Source organism: Sycon ciliatum, chromosome 6 (assembly GCF_964019385.1).
Source record: "Sycon ciliatum chromosome 6, ocSycCili1.1, whole genome shotgun sequence".
Taxonomy (NCBI): domain Eukaryota; kingdom Metazoa; phylum Porifera; class Calcarea; order Leucosolenida; family Sycettidae; genus Sycon; species Sycon ciliatum.
This window is the reverse complement of record NC_088648.1, coordinates 25,490,334-25,517,133: the sequence shown is the minus strand read 5'-3', so window position 1 is coordinate 25,517,133 and position 26,800 is coordinate 25,490,334. Positions and strand designations below refer to the sequence as shown.

At 46.7% G+C, this 26,800-nt stretch overlaps 1 protein-coding gene across 2 annotated transcripts in view; it reads left to right on the top strand.

Annotated features, from left to right (window-relative positions):
* Nucleotides 1-26,800, top strand: part of LOC135819777 (mucin-2-like) — a 27,631-nt gene continuing 831 nt past the window's right edge. Inside the window, exons 1-8 of one of the 2 annotated variants that reach the window (XM_065333045.1) lie at nt 1-628; nt 9,995-10,114; nt 10,471-10,608; nt 11,069-11,164; nt 11,675-11,848; nt 12,183-12,335; nt 13,559-13,792; nt 25,600-26,800. The exon at nt 25,600-26,800 is cut by the window's right edge and continues 831 nt beyond it. In XM_065333045.1, the coding sequence (XP_065189117.1) occupies nt 541-628; nt 9,995-10,114; nt 10,471-10,608; nt 11,069-11,164; nt 11,675-11,848; nt 12,183-12,335; nt 13,559-13,792; nt 25,600-26,537 (1,941 nt within the window). In that variant the 5' untranslated portion in view covers nt 1-540 and the 3' untranslated portion in view covers nt 26,538-26,800. Of the gene's footprint in view, nt 629-9,994; nt 10,115-10,470; nt 10,609-11,068; nt 11,165-11,674; nt 11,849-12,182; nt 12,336-13,558; nt 13,793-14,104; nt 14,742-25,599 lie in introns of those variants that run through there. The other variant, XM_065333046.1, reaches the window with a different exon arrangement.

The window sequence follows — 26,800 nt, the reverse complement described above, 5'->3', positions numbered from 1 at the left end:
TGGTGATAAGGCGATATTCGACCCGGATGGTGGCGGTGGTGGTGGTGGTATGTGTGTATGGGGGCAGTCTTAATTGATTGAGTTTGAGCTAGCTAGCTGTCCATTGATCGCCCGACTAGACCCCCTGCATGCAGACAGTCGCTGTCACTCGTTGCGCGCTCAGCAAACTAAAAAAAATTAATAATTTGAGCCCAGCTAGCTAGGACAGTCACGCGTTTCTCGTGCGAGAGTATTAATATTCCAGTGCACATGTTGAAGGAGAATTTTTTCTCAGCTGGGGCCTGTGTGTGTGGGAGAGTCTGCACCTCGTTGAGTTTTCAGGTTGCAGAAGATCTCAATCCTGGAAAACAATACGTCCCATAATCCCCGTGTTCCTCCGTACGAACCCTGTAGTGACTTGCTGTGTAGTCTTGCGCTATTTGAATGAGCCTGTTGCAAACTACGTCCCGTTAGCGAGATCGCCATCACCGAAATTGCTGGCTGAAACAGCCAACTAACTTCGAATCAGTGCTTCCTTGCGTCAGCTAGCAGTGAGCCACCATGTCAAATCACCAGCACCTGCTGTCGGCGAACAACCTCGTCTTGTTGGTTGTTGGAGTTCTCTACTGGATTTCCGCGTCAGCGAACGGTAAGTTTTATGGCTTCAGAAATATAATTATTTTAATCCTATCACTCTCTTCGGGCGAGGTGGTGAAATTTCTCAAATCAGATTCGCCAGGGGTTAGGAGCTCATCAGTTGGTCCGCCCTCTGTGGGTATTGTTGTGTGTATGTTTCTGGTAGCTGGAGATGCATCTGTAGCGATGGTTGACTGCTCTAGAGAAGTGCTGTGTGGCGTTCCTCCCTGATAGACTTCAATGTGTATAACTCTTTTTCCTCTTTGGGGTAGTCCAATACTTTTATATCTATTATTAATTTTGATGCTTTGTCAGCTTCAGACAAGCATTGGTAAATGTGACTAGCCCTCTGATGGTATGCCGTGTGGTGACCACCACTCGCGTTCTGCAAAACATGCTTTCTGATCTTTTGTTTCTGGCTTTGGCAGTTTGGGAGTTGTCCTGTAGGGTAGCAGACGGTAGTTGCTCGTTGTGTGTCGAGAAACGTGATCCTTCCAGGGAGATAATGGGGACTGAGCTCGCATCCTCTTTAGGGATGTGAGCGCTGCCAAATTGTGGTGTGCAGCTCATAACGCCTCTAGACACTCCTCAGCGCACACAGCGAGGGGATTGTGCAATTTTGGACATTTCAATCGACGATTTGACAAGCCAAATGACCAAGCTCCGCGCACAGGACCTCCAATAACGGTCGTCTTGGCGAACTCTTGACAGTGTACCACTGGGAAAACGTGTAAAGGCTGAAAGCAATACATGTTCGCATAATCAATTAGATTTCGATTAGGGGTGCACCCTGGTGGTAGAGGGAAAGATTTTATTTTGTTGGAGATCTGCACAACATTGGCTGTCAACAGCCTCATAATCGATCCCAGTACACGTTTAGCCGGGCTGGAAGTCTTGCGACCTTGGTACTTCAGTCCCTTGGTGGCAACGATCCGATGCGATGCCGCACACGTGCTTGACGTGTAGCTCGTTGAGAATTATTTCATTAGGAATCGATTTGTCCTCCGGAGATTCCTCTTGGGACGTATCCCAGGTGAAATCCGTTCGCAGCTCAGCGATAATCTGTGATAGCGTTCTCCCACTGATCTCTTCCTACCTTATCAAGACTGCCCTACTAGACTGGGCAAGCATGATTTTACGAATTATAGAGCAACATTTGTCCAGGCTCCAGTAGTGGCGAGTGTATGGTTGCTGTGTTGTTGCCAGAGATACTCTCCTCCGGGTAATCAATTGCGGTGTTTAGATCCACAAGAATAGAGACAACGTCTGGAAATAATTATGTGTTTCCACTGCCTCAAACAATCAAGAGAACAATCATGGCTGGTTTTGTGTGACTGTTACTGTACCCAGCAGTACTCAGTACCTACATCCTTGTTACGTGTGTGTACTTGTGTGTAGTTCTCTGCGTGCAGGTGTGAACTGCTCTGATCATTGCCATTGGTGTTGTTGAGTTTTGTATAATGACTGTATTGTATGGTCTGGGGGGAGGGACATGGTGTGACTGAATGCCTGGTGTGCAAGGTGGTTGTCTGTGTACCAGTAGTTAGTGCACGCAGAACTGCATAGAAAACTCTTGCTCTGCACCAGTCATTATTCTGTACTTGTAGTAGACAAGGCAACCAGGTCACTGAGCAAAAAAAGGCATTCAATCAATGTATTCCTGATATGACTTGGCGAACAATGTATTGCTCAACCTGCGTCCCCAATAGAAAAAATAACTAGTAGCTTCCCTTGCCTTGCTAAACTTTGTTCTGTGGGGTTAAATTTCTAGAAGGTGTTCCTCCTTCCTCCCTATTGCACATGGAATCTTTCTTATGCCCGCCCATCAGCTAAATTGACACCAACTTTGCTGAAGATACGGTTGTATTGTTGTTAGTGTGTGAATGAGCATTTAGCCTCGGGAGGGGGGGGGGGGGGGGGGGAGTCTGTTAGACAGGCATAATTTTCGCACTTTCACGTAGGGTGGAGTTTTGGATTGAGATATGACTGGACCTTTGACGGTGACGTCCAATGAAGTATTGTGTATACTTGTTACCCAATATCCGGGCGGCTAGCTGTTGTGACTTTGTTAGGTCTCAGCAGTGGAGCTCGAGTAACTGGCTGAAACGCATCCAATGTTTTCGCAGTGTTACCAGTGTTTTGTATCAGTGTTTGTGATGGGCAAGAGGAAACTCCACACGTGTACAACCTTCTTCCTGATGATTGTCATGTGACTGACGAATAGTCCGGGGTGTTGGGGGCTGTGCTCACGTGTCATTGTGCATCCCCGCGTGGCCATGTTGACCGCATGCATCCTCCCGTGGCCATGCTTCCGCGGACATGCAGGCCGTGAACGGGGTGATATGTGTTGACCGTGTATACTCCTGCCACGTACGGGGCAATCTAGCCCCGAAGTCAAACAGGTGTCCGCTAGAAACGGAGGTGCCACACGGATCATCGGCGCGCTGTAGCAGCCTGTGCGGTGACGAATGTTTGCTCTACTGGAGCGGAGTAGTATCAGTGCACCCAAGCTGTGCGTGTAACACTGTCGGGCTCGTTCATGCTGTTCACGTTTTTCATGACCCACACTCCCACAACTACATTGTAACACTCTCCCCCGGTGTGTGTATCTTGGCAGATCTTTCAGCTGCTTGTTCTAAACGCCGTGCACTGCACACTCACTATATCCCGTTCAGCGCAGCAAGAGTCGGGGGACTTCACTGCTTGTTCATCCTGTAGTAGATGAAGTTGTCCTCGTTCTAGCTAGACATTAGAATGGCTTCATGTCTTCAAATTACCTGGGCTTCACTGGATAATGATGGTCCCATTCAGGATTCTATAGAACACTGTAGAGTGGAGAATGTGTGTGCGACAAAACCCATAAAGCGCACCCATAAATTAGTTCCCAGATCTCCAAAGTATGTATGAACATTGTTATAATTTTAAAATGGAGGATATTCCTGGGGTAATGGACTGCATACTAGCATTGTGCACACCTTCGTTTCGTGAGAACGTAGCTGCACTTTCTCTTCGCAATAAGTAAATATTGATCGACTCTTCCTGGCGATCAGTTCAGGTTGGATGCCACCACTAGAATTGATCTGGTGACATAAGATAATTGTTGTTGCTGATCGTGTCTGAGGCACTTTGGACTTACAACAGAAAGTGATACAGGCTGACAGCACTAGCGGGAGGAAAACAAGCTCTTGGGCTTAGACTCTTCACTTCATAATTCCACACAGCAATGAGAAAGAATGATGGGTTTATATAGGCCAGAGGGAGAGAGCAGCTGGGAGCGAGGGCAAAAGATTACTAGGAAGACAACTGTTGAAAGATCTAAGGAAAAGACCTTTGAATGTGTGTGAGCTAGGGCTGAACAATAACATGGATTCGGGGAAGAAAGCTGTTGGATGCCTAGAACCGGGAAGGAATCTCCCAAGGGATCAAGAGGGTCAGTGATGGGGAACGGACTATACAGGAATCAATGTAATGTATTAGTACAGCATGAACGCAATAGGTCATGCCTTACCGGTCTTGCAAGCAGGGCTATCTAGTCCTAAGTGGTTGCGCGTGAGAAGTACTTAGATAGAATGTACCTGTGAACTACAATGTAACTACTGGTAGAGATGTGGCTGTGTGATTACTGACAGTCAGGGATACTACAGATGTGCCTCTTCTTCTCTGATTACTGTTGAATAGGCCATATCCTGATATCCGTTGCATCACTAGCCTTGATTGATATGTGCTCATGCAGCCAGTGGCCCTGGTCGAGCAAGCAACACGGACGGATCGTGTGCTGCTGTTTACAGTGCATACGTCTTCAGTTGTAAACTAGATTGTAATGCAGTCAGTGTGGGTGATAACTAATTTAGGCAGGCAAAGCATTTATTTGGTAATGTCTCCCACTGTATTATTCCTGCTGCCACATACCTGAAGCTAAGTACTTCTGCGCTGTGTCTCTGCCCCCCCCCCCCCCCCGTGGGACTGGAAAGATAACCAATGTCTGCAGATGATCTGCATACAACCATGTGTCTGGTGACAAAGGCTCCGGCTTGTGATGGGGTATATGAAATCAGACACGTACCCCATGTAGTGTTCACAATTGCCTGAATATGCACAAGACGTCGGTGGAAGAAGAAACGAAAATGCCAAAGGAGGTATACTTGCTGAACAAAGATACGATACACCTATTGTGCTATCATAATCTTACTTGAGCTAATCTGGGGATATGATCTTTGAGCACGTGAAGTGGCATCCACGGGGGCGGACAAGTCAGACTTGAAACACTTGCTGAGGTTAATCTATCCTTGTATTGTTTCTCTTCAGGCGTTCGGTGAATCATTCCTCCAATAGAAACACGTGTACATGATTGTGTAGCACTGCTGCGTCGAAAGGTGAAAGCAATGAATTATGAGTGATAGTCGTTTGCTTCCCTGGGTGGAACTTTGCTTTGCGAGAGTAGGATCTGTCGGAGCAGCCTGTTGTGTGACATATGGGCTGAAGTCCAGCTGGGTCGAGGAATCCGATATTTTAGTAGGGGAATTGCCTGTCCTGGAGAGAGTTAATGGGACATGGACTTCAGCGTGGGCATTTTGATACTGCGTCATGATGAAAGTGGACCTGCTCCGTGTCCGAGATATTTCTGGATGAAATGGGATGGTGAGGGGTGTGAGACTGACAAACTCCAGATTTAGGACAGGGCAGGGAAAACGTGCACAGTGTCATGCTGGTGAATTGAGAATTTTGTACTAGGCACCAGTCATTGACTGCACGGTGTACCCCTGGGGCTGAAATTTACCATCCTGCCTGGGTTCATATTGGCATGAGCAAACTGATCCTTGTTCGATGGCGCTCCGACATATCATTATTGTTGTCACGATTCAGCACAGCTGAATTCTGCAGCCACCTTCATTTTGCTCAAATATGGATGTGACTTCCTGAATATTAATAAGACAGTCATAGGAAAGTTCTGTTTTCTTTGAATTTAAGCTAAGGGTGTGAAAAGACAGTTTTGTGGGAGCACAATCCTTTTTGTAGCGGCCTGTTGGCAGTTGCAAGCGGCTTCTTTCATGACCTTGGAGCCATGCTGTGCACAGCAATTTGCCAGAGAGAGAGAGAGGATATCGAGTGGACCACTTGACACTCCTGTTTCAATAGCTACCTGCCAGAGTGTGTGCAGGGCTGGACAGCCTGGAGAGGGGTGACAGATATCTGCATCTAGAAGCCTCTCATTGGCTCTGCATCTGGCTCGCTCTACCACACTTTCGTGACTCACTATTGTGACAGGAGTGAGTGTTCAGCATCATAAGTACGACTAGAGTGTGGTGCTCTGCCTACTAGGCCCTAGGTTTCCAAGTGGATGGGGAAATAACATGGATAGCTGGGGCACACTTGGAAATGGCGACACTCGAGAAAAAAGTAGCAGGGGTTAGATTATTTGTGTCCTAAAATATGCCTATTATCGACTGTAATGTTTGCCCGTGTAATTCAAACACTCCTTGTGAATAGCAAGGGAACATGTGTAATGTCTTTGTGTGAGTTCATGGTGACTCTGTCGCTGAGAAATGAGCAGTGTATGTGTAGCATTACCAGAACAGCTCAACTTTCACCACACCGGTCCCAGACTCTGAGCTAACATCTCATTTTGGCATAAAGAGTTTGTTGTGATGTACCTGGCTGGCACTAGTAGTAGGGGGCCAGGTGCCCAAAACATTTACTTTCGTTGCAGTTGAGAGCGCACAACTTTTTGAGAGTTTCAACGTGTAGAGGGGACCACAAGGAGCTCAACTATATTATATTTTTTGACCCTCGAAACGTGGTGGAAGGTGCTGAAATTAGCCGTTGAAGTTTAGTGCATGACAACCATGCAACTGCATAGCAACACCATAGCAACTACTGTGTTATTCTTGTTTTTAGCCTACAGTAATGTTGTAAAACGATTGACTAAAATCAAGTGAACACGATCTGGAATGAGGACCATTGGGATATATACAGACTGCAGGAATGCCAGAAAGGAATATAAAAAAGCATAATACTCTTACGTGTATATTGTCCATGGATGTGTACATGTATGTATTGTACCCAATGCTGTAGACAGCAAGCTGTTTTGGCCATAAAGGCCTCATCAGTACAGCTACGAGCTAAATAGGCCGAGCTACCAGCCAAGGTGCAAAGGAGGCACCACAGACATTAAGGTAGCTCATCGCTCTAGCGCCAGAGTGCTCAAACTACAAAATGTAGCGGGCATTGCGTAATGTAGATGTACGTAATTGAAACTCAATCTCATGCTATAGTGGCAGGTATAAATTGTAGTTGCCCAGATCACTGGCCCTGTTCTGGCAGCTATCTGCAGCGCTGCATCCACAAACATCAGTACAATGCAAAGACTGTGCTTTGCAGGAGCAGCGGCCTCCGTCACAGCCTGTTTTGCAGCCGCATTTATTACTATTATTATTATCACCCAATGCTGTAGACAGCAAGCTGTTTCGGCCATAAAGGCCTCATCAGTACAGCTACGAGCTAAATAGGCCGAGCTACCAGCCATGGTGCAAATGAGGCACCACAGACATTAAGGTAGCTCGTCGCTCTAGCGCCAGAGTGCTCAAACTACAAAATGTAGCGGGCATTGCGCGATGCAGCAGCACTAGAGCAGCCTACTGAGAGTGCTCAACAAGGCGAAAGCCGAGGAGCGTGATACCCAATGCTGTAGACAGCAAGCTGTTTCGGCCATAAAGGCCTCATCAGTACAGCTATGAGCTAAATAGGCCGAGCTACCAGCCATGGTGCAAAGGAGGCACCACAGACATTAAGGTAGCTCGTCGCTCTAGCGCCAGAGTGCTCAAACTACAAAATGTAGCGGGCATTGCGCGATGCAGCAGCACTAGAGCAGCCTACTGAGAGTGCTCAACAAGGCGAAAGCCGAGGAGCGTGATACCCAATGCTATAGACAGCAAGCTGTTTCGGCCATAAAGGCCTCATCAGTACAACTACGAGCTAAATTATTAATATTATTTAATCATATTTTCATGGGGCAGTCCCCACAGACTCAAGGTCTTCTTACGGGGTACCCTAAGAATGAAAGTAATGCATGGCGAAATAGGCGATGTAGCAGTGCGGATATCAGATGGAGCAGTATTTAACAAACTCCATTAGGGCTGTGGGAGCAGGCTCCAGGGACAACCAGTCAACCTGGAGCTTGCCATCCACTAGTTTCCAGCCTTGGTGAGCAGTGAATGAAGATGTGATATGCATGGTCAGAGAAGGTAGCAGGTAGTGATTTCTGGCTCATGGCTTGCAACACAGCCATAGCATCAACAATGAGAGCACTTGACTCAGATGGAGTATTTCCGGGTGGACATACACCATCAGAAACCTTCACGAGCAACTGGAGCAGTGCAGACTTGTTAGTTTTCACTAGTGTGCCATCTGAGGTACAGAGAGATAACGGTGCTGATCCGCCCAATGGGTACGAGAGAATTTGACGAACATCCATATGGCGACTCTGGGCAATAACAGCCATCTTGCTGAAAAGAGCGCAGTCGGCACGCAATACAGATACTGCTTTGCTCTGGCTGGTTGGCGTTCGTGACTTTCTGTTTGAGAATGTTCCGAGCTTCAATTTTGGAATGGGATCAAGGAACTTCTTTTCCTGTGCCACAAGTCTTTCTTGTGGACTACTGCAAGGAAGCTAGCCAACACTTGCGCCTCTCCACCTGTACTGTCCGATAAATCGATGTCATTTTTGTCTTCCAAAACTCGCGTATAGTGGCAGAAACAGTCACGATGGCAATGTAGATCTACCTCTCGAGCAATCGGGCATGAAAGGCATGAAAATGAATTGCGTTGTCCTCTCTTACCTCAGCTGCATCGAGCACTTTCTGGGCTGCGTTGAGAGATTGGCACTGAGATGTCTTTTGGTACTTGTGCTTCTTTCCAAGCAACAACTTTCGACAGAAAAATGCTATCTTTCCTTCCTGACTCGACGACGGGAGCAGAGACGCTTTGCCGAGTTGCCCTCCGACATCCCGGCACCTCCATGATGGCGCCAGATTACCGTCGTGAAACTCACATTGTTAGTGCTAGAGGTGCAGCCCCTTCGTGGTGCCGAAACCGCTACGTGCTTGTCAACAATACCAGGACCGACTCGGAAGTCGATCGGAGGAGAGAGAGAGAGAGTTAACCCAGTCAACATACCACACCCTACTCCACTTTCGAAATTGTTGCCCGGGCCCTTCGAGGTGCCGAAACCATCACCTGCGTGTCAACAATACCAGGACTGAAGTTTTGTGCAGCGGGCCTGCACTGGGGTTGTGTAGGGAAGTCTCATCTGTCTTGGCAAGTCATTATTTTACGACTTCCAGGGCATACCGCACCTACTGGCCGAGTGGAGGACAAAATCACCTCGTTCGGGACCTTCCATTCACTTTTCGAAGCGGTTTTTTTAGATTTCATGTCTGTATTGCCCCCGCTATGACTCTGTGGTGTCAAATTGTTGTGCGCTAAAAGTCGGAACGAAACTTTTTTTGAAGGACTTTTTTCAGCCCTGGCCCCCCGTACTACTACTAATGTAGCCCGGAAGGCATTACGGTTCACATTGGGAAGGACAGAAGTCACCCTCAAGTTGACACCCATACAACTTCCAAGTTTCACTAATGTGCTACTGCGTCACTAGTTCCACAAGTGCCTTCCCAGCCGCATGCAGTTCAGAAGTAATTGCTACAAGCAAGGATGCGTCAGGTGTGCACTCTGTGACACATAACTTTAAGGATAGCACACAGATAAAGTATATTATTACATTATCTAGATGATGAATCTTCCACTGCTTGTGACAGTTGAAGATTCCACAAGGACTGCTTGCAGTCTGTTGTGGAATCTGAGTTACACGAAGAGTGGAGTGAAGGCGGAGAATGTGACAGTGTGCTATGATTATTAGGTGCGAATTAGGCCGAACACACTCACATTGGAAGGAGCTCCAGTGTAACCATTGATTCTTGTGGCTGGTGTAGATTTTGCTGGCGTACTTTTCAGCACTGTATTATATTATGTGTGCCTTGCTGACTTGTCGGCTGCATGCTACTGGAAAACTGCCCTAGTGTGATTTCATGTAATGCTTATTGCTCTAATTGAATTGATACCTGGTGACCTGGCTGACAATGCAGAATGTTAGGTATCCTGGTAACTGGACTAATGCCATGCTGAGTAGGCAGGTGATACAATACAGTTGTCGTGGTTATATAAATTCGATTCTTATCAACATCTCTTTGTGGAATTTCCGACCGCTGTCGTTGTTGCAGTGGGTGTCCTGTCAAAGGCTGTCCAGACCTGAAACATACAACCACTGACCCCCTGCAGTATACTTCAATTCAATTCCTGTCTCTCCGTGTGGTCTTTTCTCCTGCAGGTCAGTGTCGCACAAGTGACGACTGCATCGCACCCTCGGGCTTGACTCGCTGTAACGTTACATCAGGAAAATGCGATTGCACGCTCGCTACCTTTCGCCATGGCCTTATTTGCGATAAAGGTCAGTACATCCTCCCCAAGTGTTGCTATGGCAAACTTCATTTCTAGAATATGTGTTGCTATGGCAAACTTCATTTCTAGAATATGTGTTGCTATGGCAAACTTCATTTCTAGAATATGTGTTGCTATGACAAACTTCATTTCTAGAAGCAAGGCTTTCTAGAATATGTGTTGCTATGGCGTCCTTCTTTTGTAGTATAGCATAGAGAGTAGGAAAACAGTGCGGGGAGAACAGTTGCCAACTACTTTCAAAATAATGTAACTTGAATTTTTGCCTCGAAAGATTTGTACTTAATTTTTTAAATCTCTGAGCGTGGGACACAATGTGGATTTGTACGTCTTTTTCTCTCTTTTCAGTTTGCACGGATACTGGGTTGAAAGGCCATTGCGTCAAAGGAGTTTGTAATCAAAGCGACTTCAGTTTCGACCTGTATTTTGGCTTGTGCAAGTGCGACCGTGGCTGGTCCGAGGATGACACTGGACGTTGCACAATACGTAAGTTAGTAAGGGCTGTGCACATGATACGAACTTGCTTCGAATTGTGTGAGAAAATATTGCTAACTTTTCTTGAGTCTATTGTTTGTGTCGGTAGGCGATGCATTTTTTTCTGGTGTGTACCGAGTACATGTACGTGATCTTGTGATGTACAGGAACCTGTCTAAAAATGACCACTCTGTGGCCAGGTGATCTTCTTTTCCAGGGTCATTTGACTGGAAATGCTCCGAAATAGCATCCCTTGTCCCTGCTTGCAGTGCTATGCTGGGACAAGTGTTTGCCTTATCCGAGTGGAAGCCTTGAAAGGTTTTACTGTAATGTGATAGTGTGTGCTGCAAGTTTGCTGATCAGCTACTGAGCACGTTAGGCTCTTCTCAAACGGGTTGCAAATTGTTCTCAAAGTCCACCGCTGATCTCTTTGTTGGATTTCTTCGTGTGTATGTGTGTGTGCTGCATGCAGCCACGTGCAATCGGCCGTGCCAGAACGGAGGTGCGTGTGTTGAGCCGAACAAGTGCCGGTGTGTTGACGGGTTCACTGGAGACCAATGCGAAATGAGTAAGTCATGGATACTTCACCACTTCACCTCGCTAGACATCAAAGTCCCATTTATTGCACTCTTGATGACAGTAAACACAATGGGTATCGTTTCCCTCTCCAGGGAAGCCGCTCTCACACAAACAACACAACAACATATGCCTGTGTGCAAAATGTAGTGGGCTGTATAAGCAGAAATATTCGTCTGGAATTAAATTTCATCGTTTTCGTCCAGGGAGCTCTTGGACTAAATCGAATGCCGGACTAATGTCGATTTTGTCCGGCTTTTCAATACGCTCTTATGATCCTTGGACCAAATTTTCAACCGGACGAACTCCCCTTCTTTGGCCTAGGACGAAATTATTGACCGAAGAAATTTTCCACCTGCACGGTGTTCAATGTACGCATCCCTGCAGTAAGTGGTTGATGCTTTCCTTGAGGCATTTTTCGGCACACGGTCTACCACTGAATTCTCTGCCGTGGAGTGACGCTTCTTTTCCTGTTTTCCTACACATTGTGTTTGGCTCGCAGAATTGCGGTGCACCGTGCTGCCAACACCTGACCGCGGCAGAACGGCACTGGACATGCAGAACGGCATACAGTACCAGACGTTTGACTGCGACGACGGCTACGTGGTCAACGGCCGCCGGGTCAGCATCTGCGAGAACAGCAGATGGAACCCGCCAACTCCTCCGACGTGTGTTGGTAAGTCGAGTCCCGATGCAACAAGATTATGTTTACAAGTGCCAGGTTCAATACTCCAAATACTACTGAGACCTTGCTTACTCAACAGGAACAAAACCCTGAGCATGTTATTTCAAAAGTCTAGGCCGGTGGAGAAAATCGAGTCGTTGTCACGCACCAATGCCGCCTGTATCAGCTGCAAACTGGGGCAGTCTGGTGACATACATTGGCACAGCATTGATTCTGTTTTTTTCTGCGTGTGTGTGTGTGTGTTTCTGGTGGTATGTGTGTGTGTGTGTGTGTGTGTGTGTGTGTGTGTGTGTGTGTTTCTGTTGGTATGTGTGTGTATATGCAGATCAAGATGAGTGTTCAGCCGGACTACACCAGTGCGAGCGTCACTGCGGTATGTGTAAGAACACGCTGGGGTCGTACGTCTGCAATGTATCTCCAGAGAACGCAGACCTAGTCTATGATGCCGAGAAGGGACGATGCTGTCAGCGAGGAGAAGGTAAAGATTTTAGAACTTGGCTACCTACGTACTGCTTTCTCTAGCCGTCGTGATGGTTGTCTCATCAATTCCGATGCCTATCTCAAATGTTCTACCCTCCTCACACACACACATACACACGTGCACACACACACACACACATACACACACACACACACACACACACACACACACACCACACACACACACACACACCACACACACACACACACACACACACACACAAACACACACACATACGCACACATACACACACACACCACACACACACACACACACACACACACACACACACACACACACACACACACACACACACATACGCACACATACACACACACACACACACACACACACACACACACACACACACACACACATATTTGAAGATGACCCCTTGTCTATGGTCTTTAACCCTTTGAAGCCCAGCTGGGTTTTCTGATTTCCCAGGCACTCGCACCGCGCTGCACGCAACCACGGATGGTCGACTTCAAAATTTCATAATTCACTCACCAGCACTGGAATTTCATGATCTGGAGCTCCCTGAAAAGCTTGTGATCTCCTCCAACCAAAGATAAAGACTAGACACTAAGCAGAAGCAACAGAAGCGCCTCCAAGTCCCTTGAGTGCAGCTCTATCGCGCCTGAACGAGATACACCACCCACAGTGACAATTTCCTTCGGTTCATGACTTTTACTCAACACAAAACAACGATTCAAAGTTCTCCGTGCTGCTGAAGCTCAAGCGGTCATCTTGGTACCCATCGCGCATGGGCTGCACTGGTATGAGTCATGGGGAAACCCCATGCGCACACGAGCTCTACTCGAAAATTTCAAAATTCTAAAGTTTAGAAGTATTCAACCGCGTTCCGGTCTTCGCCGCTCGGGTATTTCGCATCGCGCTGCCACAAGTGACACACCGCTGGAAAGGTCTTTTCCTTACCTTTCCAACAAGCTATCGTTTGTGAAAATCAAAGAAAGGACAACGGAGATACGAAGCTTTGTACAGTGATCTATGCTCAATGCGTAACCAGTGCGCGTTTTGGACGAGTATACTCGTCCTTGGGAAATCACTAGGGACGAGTATACTCGTCCTTGGGCTTCAAAGGGTTAAGCACTTGCAGTGTTTGTGGTATTTCCCCTTACTCGCCGTGTTACATACTTTAAAGGATTACATGTAACTGATCTTTCTGCTGCATCTTTCTGACTTCTGTGTAATGACAGCGTGTGGCGAGATCAGCTGCTTCCCGTACCAGCAGCTCTCCTTTGGCACGCTGCGTTACAGCCGGCCCCTCTGGTCAACCACCGCCAAGGTAGCAGTGCTGACTAGCGTGAGCGTTGAGTGCGATGCCAGTCGGGGTCTGCGCTTGCCCGACAATGCCGTCACCACCGTCAAGTGCACCAAGAGCGGCCTCTACGACAACATTCTGAGCGACTGCCTGCCCCCGCCGACGCAAGGTGAGTGATCGCTCTGCCAACTGTGCATGCTTTGCTACCACGTATTCGTAGCGTTTTCAGTCTACAGCATGGACCAGCCAGGGCTTCCGTGAACACGGTGTAACAGGTGTACTTATGCTAAGATACTCATACAGCGCTGTACTCACTATTTCGTACTTCCCGCTTCTTTGCCATAGTGATCATTCAGAATCACCCATCAGTGATTATTCAGAATCACCATTTTTTTTCTGGTTTGTACCGAGTACATGTACGTGATCTTGTGATGTACAGGAACCTGTCTAAAAATGACCACTCTATCGTTTCCCTCTCCAGGGAAGCCGCTCTCACACAAACAACACAACAACATATGACTACACCACACTACTGTAAGACATGTATATAAAATAACGAGGAAGCAAATCTAACGTTTAACGGATGACATTTCTTCGTTATAATAGATCCGTTGAGGCCGTACTGCTCCATATATGCTGTGTGTGGATATGGCAGAATACTGCAAGATCGTTAACATATCTTCTCGTTAACCTATGAATTTTGGACAATTGTTAAATTTGCGACTCGTTATAATAACATGTCTTACAGCATAGTAGTGCTCCTATCGTCGCGGAAAAATCCGCCCAATGCTGCACATACCAGTATGTATATGTACTGAAATCCGCCCAATGCTGCACATACCAGTATGTATATGTACTAAGTAGTTGACTACCATTTCATTTTGCAGCATTTTTTGGGGACGATAGACTCATCATACACGTACAATTATGTGCATGTAGTAGTATTGTATGTACCATTATAAGTACAATGTACATGTACATGATAGCTAAATGCTGTAGTCAGCAAACTGTTTCCGCCATAAAAGTCTCCCCTACTGCACTGGCAGTCTCTACACTAGAAACAAATAATTTTCCATTGTAAATAAAGAAATTGTAAAAAATAATTATTGTACATGACATCATTGACTGTAGTCTCTCAAGTGGTGGCAGTGGTGTGCAAGTACAACCGGTCCGTGCTCCTTCGGATTACCTTCAGCGGCTCCGATCGGTGATCATGGTGATCGTGAATGCATGGCGGCAAACGCTTTTCGTGTACATGTAGATCTACTCTTGATGGCGGTTACCTGGTTACGGTTACGGATAGATCTACCCAGGCTGAGTGGGGTCGAATCCTAGGAAACCAGCCTTGGCCTGCCTATACACATACACTGTACACTCATTGCCGAAGATGCGTTGCCATGGTGCAAAATGGCGTTGGATGGCTACGCCTAGGCGCCTGAGCGCTCGTGCTGTTATCATGGTTATCGCAGCCTATGACATGTCACGTGTCGACACGTCTTCCATGCTCTGCTTTCTGGACAGAATATTATTTTCGTTTTGCTTTGTCTTTGTTGCTGGAGGCTTCGATTTGGAGTTGGTCAGCAGAGAGTAGTCGTGCGCCTGCGGTGTAGTCTGGCGGGCGTGCTAATGAGTGGCACTTGTACAAATGAATGATTGATTACGTACGTACATGTATTGTGTACATGTACATGTAGTTGTAGTGCTGCTTTCTCGCTCGCTTCGAATTCGCCTTCTGACCTACATGTACAGCACTTATTAGTATTATTATTAGACCCTTTGCACAATAAGCGAGAGGGCCTAGCGCCTAGGGGTCGATCGAGACGGTACGGGGCATGCTGTGCACGCGCTGCACACTTGGCATGCAACCAGCATGCATGGTTTGCTGCAGGACGTGATCAAGTTTCCTGTGACAGGCAGTGTTTTCACGGTCCAGACGCGATGTTCATGTATGTACTTCCCAGCCTTTTTCATTTGAAGTTTTTTTAGTTCTGAAGAAAGAAGTTCCGAAATGCTTTCCAAGGACCACTGTTGGGTTCTTGTTTGCAGCAACCGTCATCCCTAGTGGCTAGTCTAAGAAACCCACCTGTCTTTCCATGCATTCACTGGTTATGCTGGCATTCCACACTCTTGAATCCCCCCTTTCTGGCGAGAAGAGGGCCGCAGTTTGCTGCGACATCGTTCACAGTGTTGTGCTCGGAACACTTTGTCGGTGACGACTTTCATCCTTGCTTTTGCGAAGACGCTGAACGCCCTGCCAAGAGACTCCGGAGCCTGAGAAATAGGCATGACCCATCCCTGTCTTTGCAAGGAAGATCCACTGCTTGCTGGCGCTGCTCGAGCTGCTGATGTTGAAGTGCAGAGCGACGCAGCCTCATCGCTCAGGTGTGCGGAGAAAGTCATCTGAGCTCGAGCTGTGGCTGTGTGCACGATATGACAGACTTTCACATTATGCACGTAGCCACCAAAGTAAAACTCATGGAAACTATCCACGGGCTTCTTCACTAGTACTACTCCATCAGCTCCCTAGCCCTCTTCACTGTCGTCGGCGACTTGCCCCTGCGTTGGAGATGAGCACGCATGGTGTGGCACTCACTCTGGGAAACAGAAGTTCATCACTCATCCACTCGGACGCATGACAAAGTTGGGCATGATGAAGGTACACTCGAGGAAGACTGGTGCCCCTCTTAGTTCTAGGAGCATCAGGGTTCTGCATAGAGAAGCGTTCTCTACATCGACAGAGGAGAGAAGGTAGAGAAAATAAAAATAGATTTCAATCTACAGTAATCCGAAATATCCACTGACTGCCGAAAACTTACCGCTCCAATAGCTCCTTCTTTTTCCAGACAGATACGCACCCTCATTCAGCAGAAAACTGCTCAGGGGAATCATGCAGTTTAGGGTCCCAAATTATCTCCCAGTGTTCAGTGTACTGTCACACGCATTTTTAGTGTACTTTCACATCATGAACTTAATTTCATGAAAACCGAGGACAGATCAGACTGGGTACTGCTGGTGAACACTGCGGAGCAGGGAGCCGAACGTGTTGTCTTCCTCGCGAACTCTCTGTCTCCATACGAACTCGCAGAGGTACGTCGGGAACAACTCTCGCGAGGCGCCGAAGTTGCGCTTCAGCTGGCGCTTGGCCCGCATCCACATGTTTTCCACGTTGTTGGTGTGGATCGTTCGGTCGTCCGGATCAACAAAGTTGTCGTCATGGACCACGACATCGTGCTGGTATACGCCACCGTCGATGTTCCTGATCTGCGCGTATGCGGCCCAGCCGTCAGAGTTGATGCGCGAGCCAGGCAGAATCCACAGGAAACAAAACTTTGACAAAGGAAACAAAACTTTCACATGAGAAAAGAAGAAGCATAGTGAAAGTACACTGAAAACGCGTGTGACAGTACACTGAACACTGGGAAAGTGCGCAATAATTTGGGACCCTAAACTGCATGATTACCCTGTTCAGTTCCTTCACAGACCATTCTTTATTTGACGGCTCCTCCACGGGTTCCACAGCCATCGATGGCAAACCACTCGACACTCTCTCCTCCATCTCCAAAATGGAAAAATACAGTGTTTCACCATGCTCAACAACTGATACTCTGCACAAAAATCGAAGAGGATGCCCCGTCTCGGATCACGTGACTGTTATTGTGCAAAGGGTCTATTATGTACATGTACATGTACATGCAGATCTACCGTGTACAATGGTATAAGTAATAGTAACTACAACTGTAGTGTAGTACAAAGTTTCGTTTGGAATGAACTTTCGCTATATTCATTACTGACGTTAGGGGGCACGAAATAACTTTACAAAAATGTTGTGATAGACCGCGACCAAAAAGCTTTTTTTATTCCAGAAAGAAGCTACATGCACATGCACCAGTACATGATTGTACATTTGCGTGAACTATAACAAGGTTTATCTAATACTCTAATTTCAGAAATTTTCGGTGCTCAATTTTTTCGGTATGAGGGCAAAAGGCCAGGTTAGGTGAACAGAAATTTTCGGTACAGAGAAGCAGTTCCCTATGGGAGTATGCGTGTTAGTGTTTGTTCGGTGTATTGAAATTTTAGGTATGAAACAGCTGCACCGAAAGTACCGAAAATAAAAGCACACCGAAAATTTGTGAAATTACAGTACTGGTTTTCTAACCAAAAGTCATGAATAAAACCATTTCTACCTACATGTACATTGTACAAAAGAGAAAGACCAAGGAACTATAAGTTACGCTATACTGTCCACTAACACCACCAGTTACTAAACAATCAGCTCATACGATAACATTGCACGACACTGACCGACGGTACTGACGTTCTACAACTAACTGCCTAACAGCTCTAGCACATCTTGGATGCGCACTCCAACAGCCTTCCAACTTGGAAGGTTCTAAGTTATAGAAGTTACATAACGTCCTTCACAGCTGAGACTTTCAGCTCGTGCTTATCTTGGTTGCGCTCACCTTCCCCTCCTTATGTTACTTCTATAACTTAAAACCTTCTAAGTTGGAAGGCTGTTGGAGTGCGCATCCAAGATGTGCTAGAGCTGTTAGACAGTTAGTTGTAGAACGTCAGTACCGTCGATCAGTGTCGTGCAATGTTATCGCATGAGCTGATTGTTTAGTAACTGGTGGTGTTAGTGGACAGTATAGCGTAACTTGTAGTTCCTTGGTCTTTTTTCTTTTGTATAAACTAAACCTTGGCTCTCCATCTGAGTACATACCTACATTTTACATGTACATTGTGCATGTAAAATTAATAATATTACCACGGGTCCGGAATTAGGGTCCATAGGGATACTCGTACATACCAGGCGCAAGGCCAGACTTTGCCGCAAAGTAGATTTGCGGCTGCACAAGTGTTAGTTCAGTAGTGCTGAATGGTTCACAATCACATGTCATTCCAAACAACATCTACATGTACATGATTGTATAATGTAATTTTACATTGTATGCACACACAGACTGTACTGGTAGTGATGGCCAGAAAGTAGACGTACATGTACATGTACACTATACAATGTACGTTTGAGTTGAAAGGAACGTTTGATCTGAGTTGAGAATTTGTGGAACCCTTGGGGAAATTATTCATATTGAATGTGTTTATTTTGCCCGTTAAAGAGGCTGTAAAATAATGTTCACCGTGACGTACAATGTACATGTACATACATGTATGGACGTGTACTGTATTCACTGGATGTATCTCCACGTCCATGTACATGTACATGTAGGTTATTTATATTGAAGGCTAAGTATTAAACATTAAAATTAATTTTTACAATGATTATGTAGGCGAGGTATTACACCTACATATCCCCATCAGTTACAGAATGTTTTTCCTGCCAATTCTCGGAACAATGTGAGCCGAGCCTTTCCCCACTCTGTCATCCCAATTTGGAACCAGCTGCCTTCCTCTATCAATCATTCCCCACCCATTTCACCAAAGAACATCCAACGGTTCAAGACAGCAGCTTATCACCATCTCCTCAGAAGGAACTGGCAGCCTGGCACTGGGCCACTCATAGCATACGCGGGTAAGGGGTTGCAGTGTCCTACCCTGCTTGGACAAACATGTACATGTACATGTACACTGTAATCTCTCCTTTATATAATACACTCACAGACAGTCTCCTCTTGAATTTAAAAGTCTAACAGCACTCACATCAATACTCAACTTATCCTTTTTCTCACTGAGCAACACAATCTTTCCATTTTCTTTCTTCTGTTTTCTTTTTCAACTTAATCTTCCCTCATTTCGCAATCTTGCAAAGCAGCATTTCAACATTCCCACTAAATATCTGACAATAGTCAATATACCTGTTTAGTCTCGGTCGTCTCACGTCGGCTGTACTGCTCCCTTTCCTCTGTTATTTACCATGGCATTGGTACACCACCACACTTCTTATACTATCTTTCTACGCCATGGCTGGCAAACGCCCCCTCCTCATCTACATGTCTATTGGCACTGATTCATCTTTAGCCACTGGAAGGTCTAATAATAATAATAATAATAATAATAATTTGAAAGTAGGACGGAGGCAGAAGATATTACAAAAAATGTATTATCTACGCATGCATCTACGCAAGAGTCACCACCAGCCAATTAGGACATGTGTCAAAGTATTGAACGTTTTCGTTCCCTTCTTGTCAAAATACTACAGGGAATGATGGAAATAAGCTAAAAGACTACAACTATAAGGAAAAGAAGTTCAGAAATATATCACTCCAATTATGTGTAGAAGTGACACGAAAAAAAAAGATGTGAATAATCAAGAAAATCTCTTGTCTTGCCTGCCTGCCACTCCCGGTATGGTTTCCATTCCATTGCGTATCTTGGTGCCGACAGGTGGAATGCGCTGCCTCCATCTTGTCGCCTGGCCGAGTCGCCTGCTTTGTTTCGCGCTCACACAAAGTCTCATTTAGGGTTCCCAGTAAAAAGGCAACATTGCCTGTTGGGAAATCCCTAACAAAATAAGAAAAAAATAATAATAATAATAATAAGAAAACAGCATGCAAATCCAATAAGTGACAAAAAAAAGGCTGGAGGCAACCCAAACAACAGTCAACAAGAAGAAGAGACCTATACGGAAACCACCGAAACTGACATCTGGACAATCGAGCCCCGGACGAGTCACCAGAAGCCAGTTGAGGAGACGAATTGATGACGAATCAAAAGAACCAATACTGGAAGTGACAACAACGGTTAATGTGAAGAAACGAGGTAGACCACGGAAGCAGGACAGACTGGACGTGGAGCAGCACACTGATCTCGACCGAGGCAATCGGAATTGCAGGGACGCAGGGCGTAATGGGAGAAATTCGCAAGCGGCAGGATCGGAGGTGACAACGGCCAAGTCGTCGGGTCAGGGAAACGGTACCTCAGCAATCAAGTGTCACCTGTCGGGCAGTGCTTGTTGTCGTGAGTGGTATTCCGATGATGTATTCTCTGTTTTGTCGCGTGGTAGGTCTTTGCTACATCTTGCCGTGTTGGAAGCTTTGTACATAGGTAAGTTAGACCCTGAGCTCTGTGTTCAGAAGGAGAATGTGTTGTCTTTGCAGTTGTTTGGCACTGTTCGTCGTGAAGGTGCGAAATAGATCCCTTGATCTCTTGATATTTCTCTCTTTTTCTTGTCACTACGTTTTTTGTCACTTATTGGATTTGTATGCTGTTTTCTTGATTCTTCACATCTTTTTTTCGTGTCACTTCTACACATAATTGGAGTGATATATTTCTGAACTTCTTTTCCTTATAATTGTAGTCTTTTAGCTTATTTCCATCATTCCCTAGTATTTTGACAAGAAGGGAACGAAAACGTTCAATACTTTGACACATGTCCTAATTGGCTGGTGGTGACTCTTGCGTAGATGCATGCGTAGATAATACATTTTTTGTAATAATAATAATAATAATAATCCTCCCTACCCAATCTCCCTTTGGTGCGTCCATGGAGCTATGAAGCCGAGACCTCTGGTCGGCGGAGCTTAATTTTTGGCCCCCACCAACACACTCCATTATTCACCCCAGTGTCTGGAGATACATATACAATGTACGTGGATTTTGTAGAGAAAAAAGACTTACTAGGTGCTGTCTATCAACTGTCGAGCATGTCGTGTGCGTGCTGTTTGTGCACTCTGTGGTCATGGACTCATGGTGGTACTACTACTAGTAGTACTGGTACTAGCGTGGGTCGCGGCAGGCCGCCGGTGTTTGTTAGACCTTCATCTATCCGATCGACGGCCACATGCACAACACGTAAAGCGAAGTGGGCAGTATACTGCACCCTGCATGCAGAGTGCAGTCAAAAAAACATAAAAAGTCTTGTGTAGACCTACCACTGACTAAGCTCATCATGAGTAGTACCAGTCAACCTGCGCTTAGCTACTACTGAGCTAGTACACCAGGCCGGTACACTGTACTTGTTGTACTGACTGTAAAGTATGTATCTAATATTGACTGGGTACGAGGTCAATATAGGAAATAAAAGCTGAGTAAAAGACTGAGGCGAAGCCGAGGTCTTTTACGAGGTTTTTATTTCCTATACTGACCAAGTACAAAGTCAATATTAGATTTATCACGACAAACAGTCCGTATTTCAAATTCCAGAACGATAACCTCATGAATCCCGGTTTTATGATTGCACAACCGTTGCACCACCACCTACTCATGCAGTGACAATGCTGCACTAGGCACCGTTCAACTGCCCAACCCCTAAGCAGTCAAATAATAAGCAGTCAATATAGCCCTAAGGAGTGAAATATGCAGGAATATTTGACTGCTTTAATAGGTATAGCGAAAATCAATGGGAGTCAATACTAAGGGAATGATAAAATGTAACATTAGTTGTAGACAGTCTGTTCGTGGGCAAGTGTGCACATCTGGGCTGACCTCGCTGCAGAGTGCAGTCGGGCCCAGCAAATGAGAGGTTATTGTTGCCCTGTTGAGTGTGTGTGGGCTGTTCATGTACTTGCTAATGTGTGACCTACAATGAATAACTCATTTCCATTGTTGAATGGAGTGGGCATTGCCCGGCCTGTCCACGCCGCACTTGGCCATGCTTGACTGTAGCCTGGGTAGGTCATGCCTACGCCAGGCTATGTATGGTGTAGATCTGCATAGATCTACTGCCTACCGCTCTACTGCCGTACTGGCTTCAGCTCCAGCCGGTAATCCACGGATGTGCGCATCAACGCGAACGACTGCAGAGCGCATGCAGGCTGTTATGTGTATCACTAGAGGAAGGAACTCATTCAGCAAAGAACGAATTGCAGCGCTGTAGAGTCGCCTTTCTTCTTTTACTGTGCGTGTTGAGATTATTTGTTACAGGCCTGTGCTTAGCATTCTGTCGTTGTGTGCGCTTGAGAAGCAGAGATTTGCAGCTTTACTGCAGCGACGTGGACGATAAAATCCTACGCTCGTGAGTGCGCCCTGCTCCCTTTTCGCCGGACAGTGTTCTTTGTCTTGATAGCGCGATAACATGGCCCGATCGTTACTATTAGCCGTGATGCTGGTTGCCCTGGCCCTGTCGTGGAGCAGTAGGGCGAATGCCCAAGAAGGCCTGATAACCGGTAAGTTATTTCTTTTGTTTTGTCTCGCCAATGCGTGTAGGTCTCCGTGCCTGTTTAGTTTTGTGCTTTCGCTGATGGTCGAGAAACACGAAATAGTCGTTAGCGTGTTTCCTGCAACAGGAATTCTCGAGTACACGTCGTGTATTTTTAGACGTACTGCTGCTGTACTGAGTAGTCGTGCATCTCGTCGCTCGCACTTACTTGTAACGTTGTGTGACGTGATTGGGAAATGTGGTCGGCGTTGCGGGCAGGAACTGTCAGATTCCAGGCGCAAGATGTAAGTCCTGCTCAAGATCAGCTGATCTCGCGAGCACGGGGAATTTGAACAGGAGGCTTTGCTCGTCCGCGTTTCCAGACATCAAGCGAGAACTACATGACGACCTTGTCTAATGAGAAGGCAGTACACTGTGTCCTGCCTGTTTATCGGGTGAAGTAAAAACTAAAAACAATAACAACAACTAACTATTACTTTGGGGAAAGGTTTCAGAGCGGACCCGCTCTCTTCCCATTCACGCTGCAAACTCGAACTCGTTTCTCAAAACATCGTCTCGGCAAATTGCCCTCATCAGGTAACTTGAACAAGAAACGATATGCTACCCGCCGGTACCCAACTCCTCAGTCCTCAGTGAGTTAGCTTTCTAAAGGAAAGATCAGTGCTTGATCCGACACACTGGTTGTTGAATTGCGACACCATCGCAAGCAACCATCCTCAACTCCTCTTCGAATTCCATGGGGTTAGAATTCCATAGACACCTAAGTCAATCCCTCCATTGTAAGATAAGCCAACGCAACAGGCCATTCGCAGGGAAGTCAACCGCCGACACTAGCCAGAGGGAAACGCCATATCGGTTGAATGGAGGTTTACAAGTCAAGTGCATATCCTTTCTCGGGCGTCTTTTATGAAAGACAAAAAAAAAGTATTCGTTTCTTCCTATTTAGATCATGGCCAGCCTGGCCCATCCGTCCTCACTTTTCCGCAGCGACAAAAATGACACGTGCGCTAGTTGTATGCAGATGAAGCACGCACAACAGTCATGCATTTACAACAAACTGTTCAAATTTCCATCTGTTTACATGTATGTAAGTGCTGGGTACTACCCTGGTACGTGTAGTTATTACCAGTGGACAGACTGCACGGTGTAGCTGGCAGTGCTGAGCAGCGTTTCCTGTAAGACGACCACAGTGAACGGCACATGTGTATTCCCAGTAAATATCAGTCACCAGATAATCCTTTCGGAAAATGAAAATGAAATATTAATTCAAGAAGTGTTTTCTCAATTGCTCCAGTACATGTCTGTTGATATTGGACAACGTTTGAGAGCACCTCAGCTGGCTATTGCAGAAATTAGCTAAGAGGATTGTGCATTTGCAAGTTGATCGCACAGACATAAAAAAGTATGCGCGTGTGCACACGCACTTTACCGCTCGATAACCCCAAGCGATCTGTCTGAATTGCGAAGTAGGATGGACGGTTAGTGGGTTGTATGTGAAATTCGTAACATCTGGGATGTTCTAAAATGGTAAAAAGCAGCTTTCGACCTGTTTATCAATGAAACCTGGAGTCGTGTTGCTGGTGTGATGAGGTCGGCCAGAGAGCGGCGCATGTGCTGGAGGTGGGATGAGGTCGGCCAGAGAGCGGCGCATGTGCAAAGAGTGGTACGGTCAATACCGTTGTGACCGTAGCGTGCCCGATGCCCTGGCTTGCTAAACACGTCTGGAGGAAGCCGCTAACCATCACATGGAAGGTCTGGGAGATGAGCCGGCCGTGCAGGTTTGCGTCAGAGTAATAATACTACCTTTGTATTGCAGATAAGTTCCACGTCCTGACGGCACCGAAGAAGCTTGTGCCGAACTAAACGATCTGAAATGATCTCCTAAGGCAGCTATGCGAATAAGCTCTGCCTCACAAACCTCGCACCTATAAAATGAACTGACCAAATGCTTAGCGTAAGCACCTCTAATCACATGCCTCTGCTGTTAGCTACACTATGATACTCTGCTCATGCCCGCCCATCACTCAATAGCCCACTAACACCTCCAACCGCCTGTCTCCTTAACGCCTTCCCTGGGGTTTTATTAACGTTTGGACGCTGCCAGACTTGGCGTGCACCTGCACTCAGCGCTAGATTTGCTTACTGTAAGTCTAAAAAAATTCGGTGTGTTTAAAATATAAATTTCGGCCTCCAAAGGCAAAAAAACCCATTTTGTCCGCATTAAAATTTCAGCCTGTACTGCTGCTGCTAATGCCTGTATATGCTGTCATACCGAAGCTTGCAAACCAAAATTTCGGCTGCAACAAAATTCTGGCCTGAAGGCCAAGGCCAAAAATAGCCGAAAATAAATCTCCTTTATAGAAAAGAAAAGGAGCAAGGAAGTACAAGTTACGCTATAATGTCCATTGACACCACCAGTTACTGAACAATCAGCTCATGCGATAACTTTGCACGACACTGACCGACGGTACTGACGTTCTACAACTAACTGGTTGGTGTTAGTGGACATTATAGCGTAACTTGTAGTTCCTTGGTCCTTTTTGTTCTTCTATAAATTCATCATTGGCTCTCCATCCGAGTCCAATTAATATCCTCGGAAAGGTGAATTTGTTGAATTACAGTATATCTGTGGGCTTACGTCTTTGTAAGCGTACTGTTGGGTAACACTCCCGTATCAGGAGCTAGAAAACGATGACTTTCATAGGCTTGTCACTACGACCAATAAGGGTCAGAAAGACACGTATGTGACAAACTGAAACTCCAAGGTCACCATGAATAGCATAAGCGTAGTCTCTTTTTTAAGTTGCTCTTGTCCACGACAGGCTTTGCATGTATGCATCCTATGCTTCAAACCATCTGAAGACAATTTCTTTCTTTTCTACATTTGCTGTTTGCTGATCCTGCTGGGTATCCAGAGTTTCCAGCAGAAAATGCAACCACCGATACGTCGGAAGGTCAAGAAACCCGAGAGACAACTTCCGTAACTACGGTAGCTGAAGAAACCACCGAGCCTGTGACCACCCCAGAGCAGGCTTTGACTACTGAAGCAACGACAACACAGGCACCCACCCCAGCAACCACCACCCCATCAGCCACCACCGCAGTAACGACCACCCCAGCAACCACCACCCCAGCAACCACCACCCCAGCAACCAGCACCCCAGCAACCACCACCCCAGCAACGACCACTCCAGCAACCACCACCCCAGCAACCACCACCCCAGCAACCACCACCCCAGCAACGACCACCCCAGCAACCACCACCCCAGCAACCACCACCCCAGCAACCACCACCCCAGCAACCACCACCCCAGCAACGACCACCCCAGCAACCACCACCCCAGCAACCACCACCCCAGCAACAACCACCCCAGCAACCACCACCCCAGCAACCACCACCCCAGCAACCACCACCCCGGCAACCACCACCCCGGCAACCACCACCCCGACACCTACTACCACAAAACCCACGACCCCGGCAGCTTCAACCCCACCAGCGACAACCGAGGCCACCGAAACCACCCCTGGCCTGACCACCGTTGTCACGCCCTTCCAGGCTCCGGTCCCTATTTCAATTCACTCGGAAAGTGCAGCAAGTGATGCCACAAGCGCTCCGACAGCAGCCTCCATCACTACCGTCGATGGGAACGCTGATGACAATTCCGGTGGCGGAGTATCGAGCGGTGTCGTCGTCATCATCATCGTCTGTGTTTTGGTGGCAATCATTCTGGCTATCATCATTGCATTCGTTGTGGTGAGCATGACGCGGAGAACGCAGGGAGTTTACGAGACCTGTGAAGGAGAAGATTCACCCGGAAGCCAGGGTCAGCAGAAAGCGGAGGTTTTCCTATAAAGGCTGTGCTGAGGCACGTTGGCCTTGGGCTTGACATGCATGGTTGCACTGCACATTGGGCAGGCGTGAGCACTGCACATTGGACATGCATGGTTGCACTGCACATTGGACAGGCGTGAGCATTATTTTGCTACTCTAACCATGTATGTAACCTGTTACGTGTGTACGCTTTTGTGTATGTGTAAGCTGTGTGCATGTGTGTGTGTGCATGCGCGTGTGTCCATGTGTGTGTGTGTGTGCGTGCACACGTGTGTGTGTGTGCG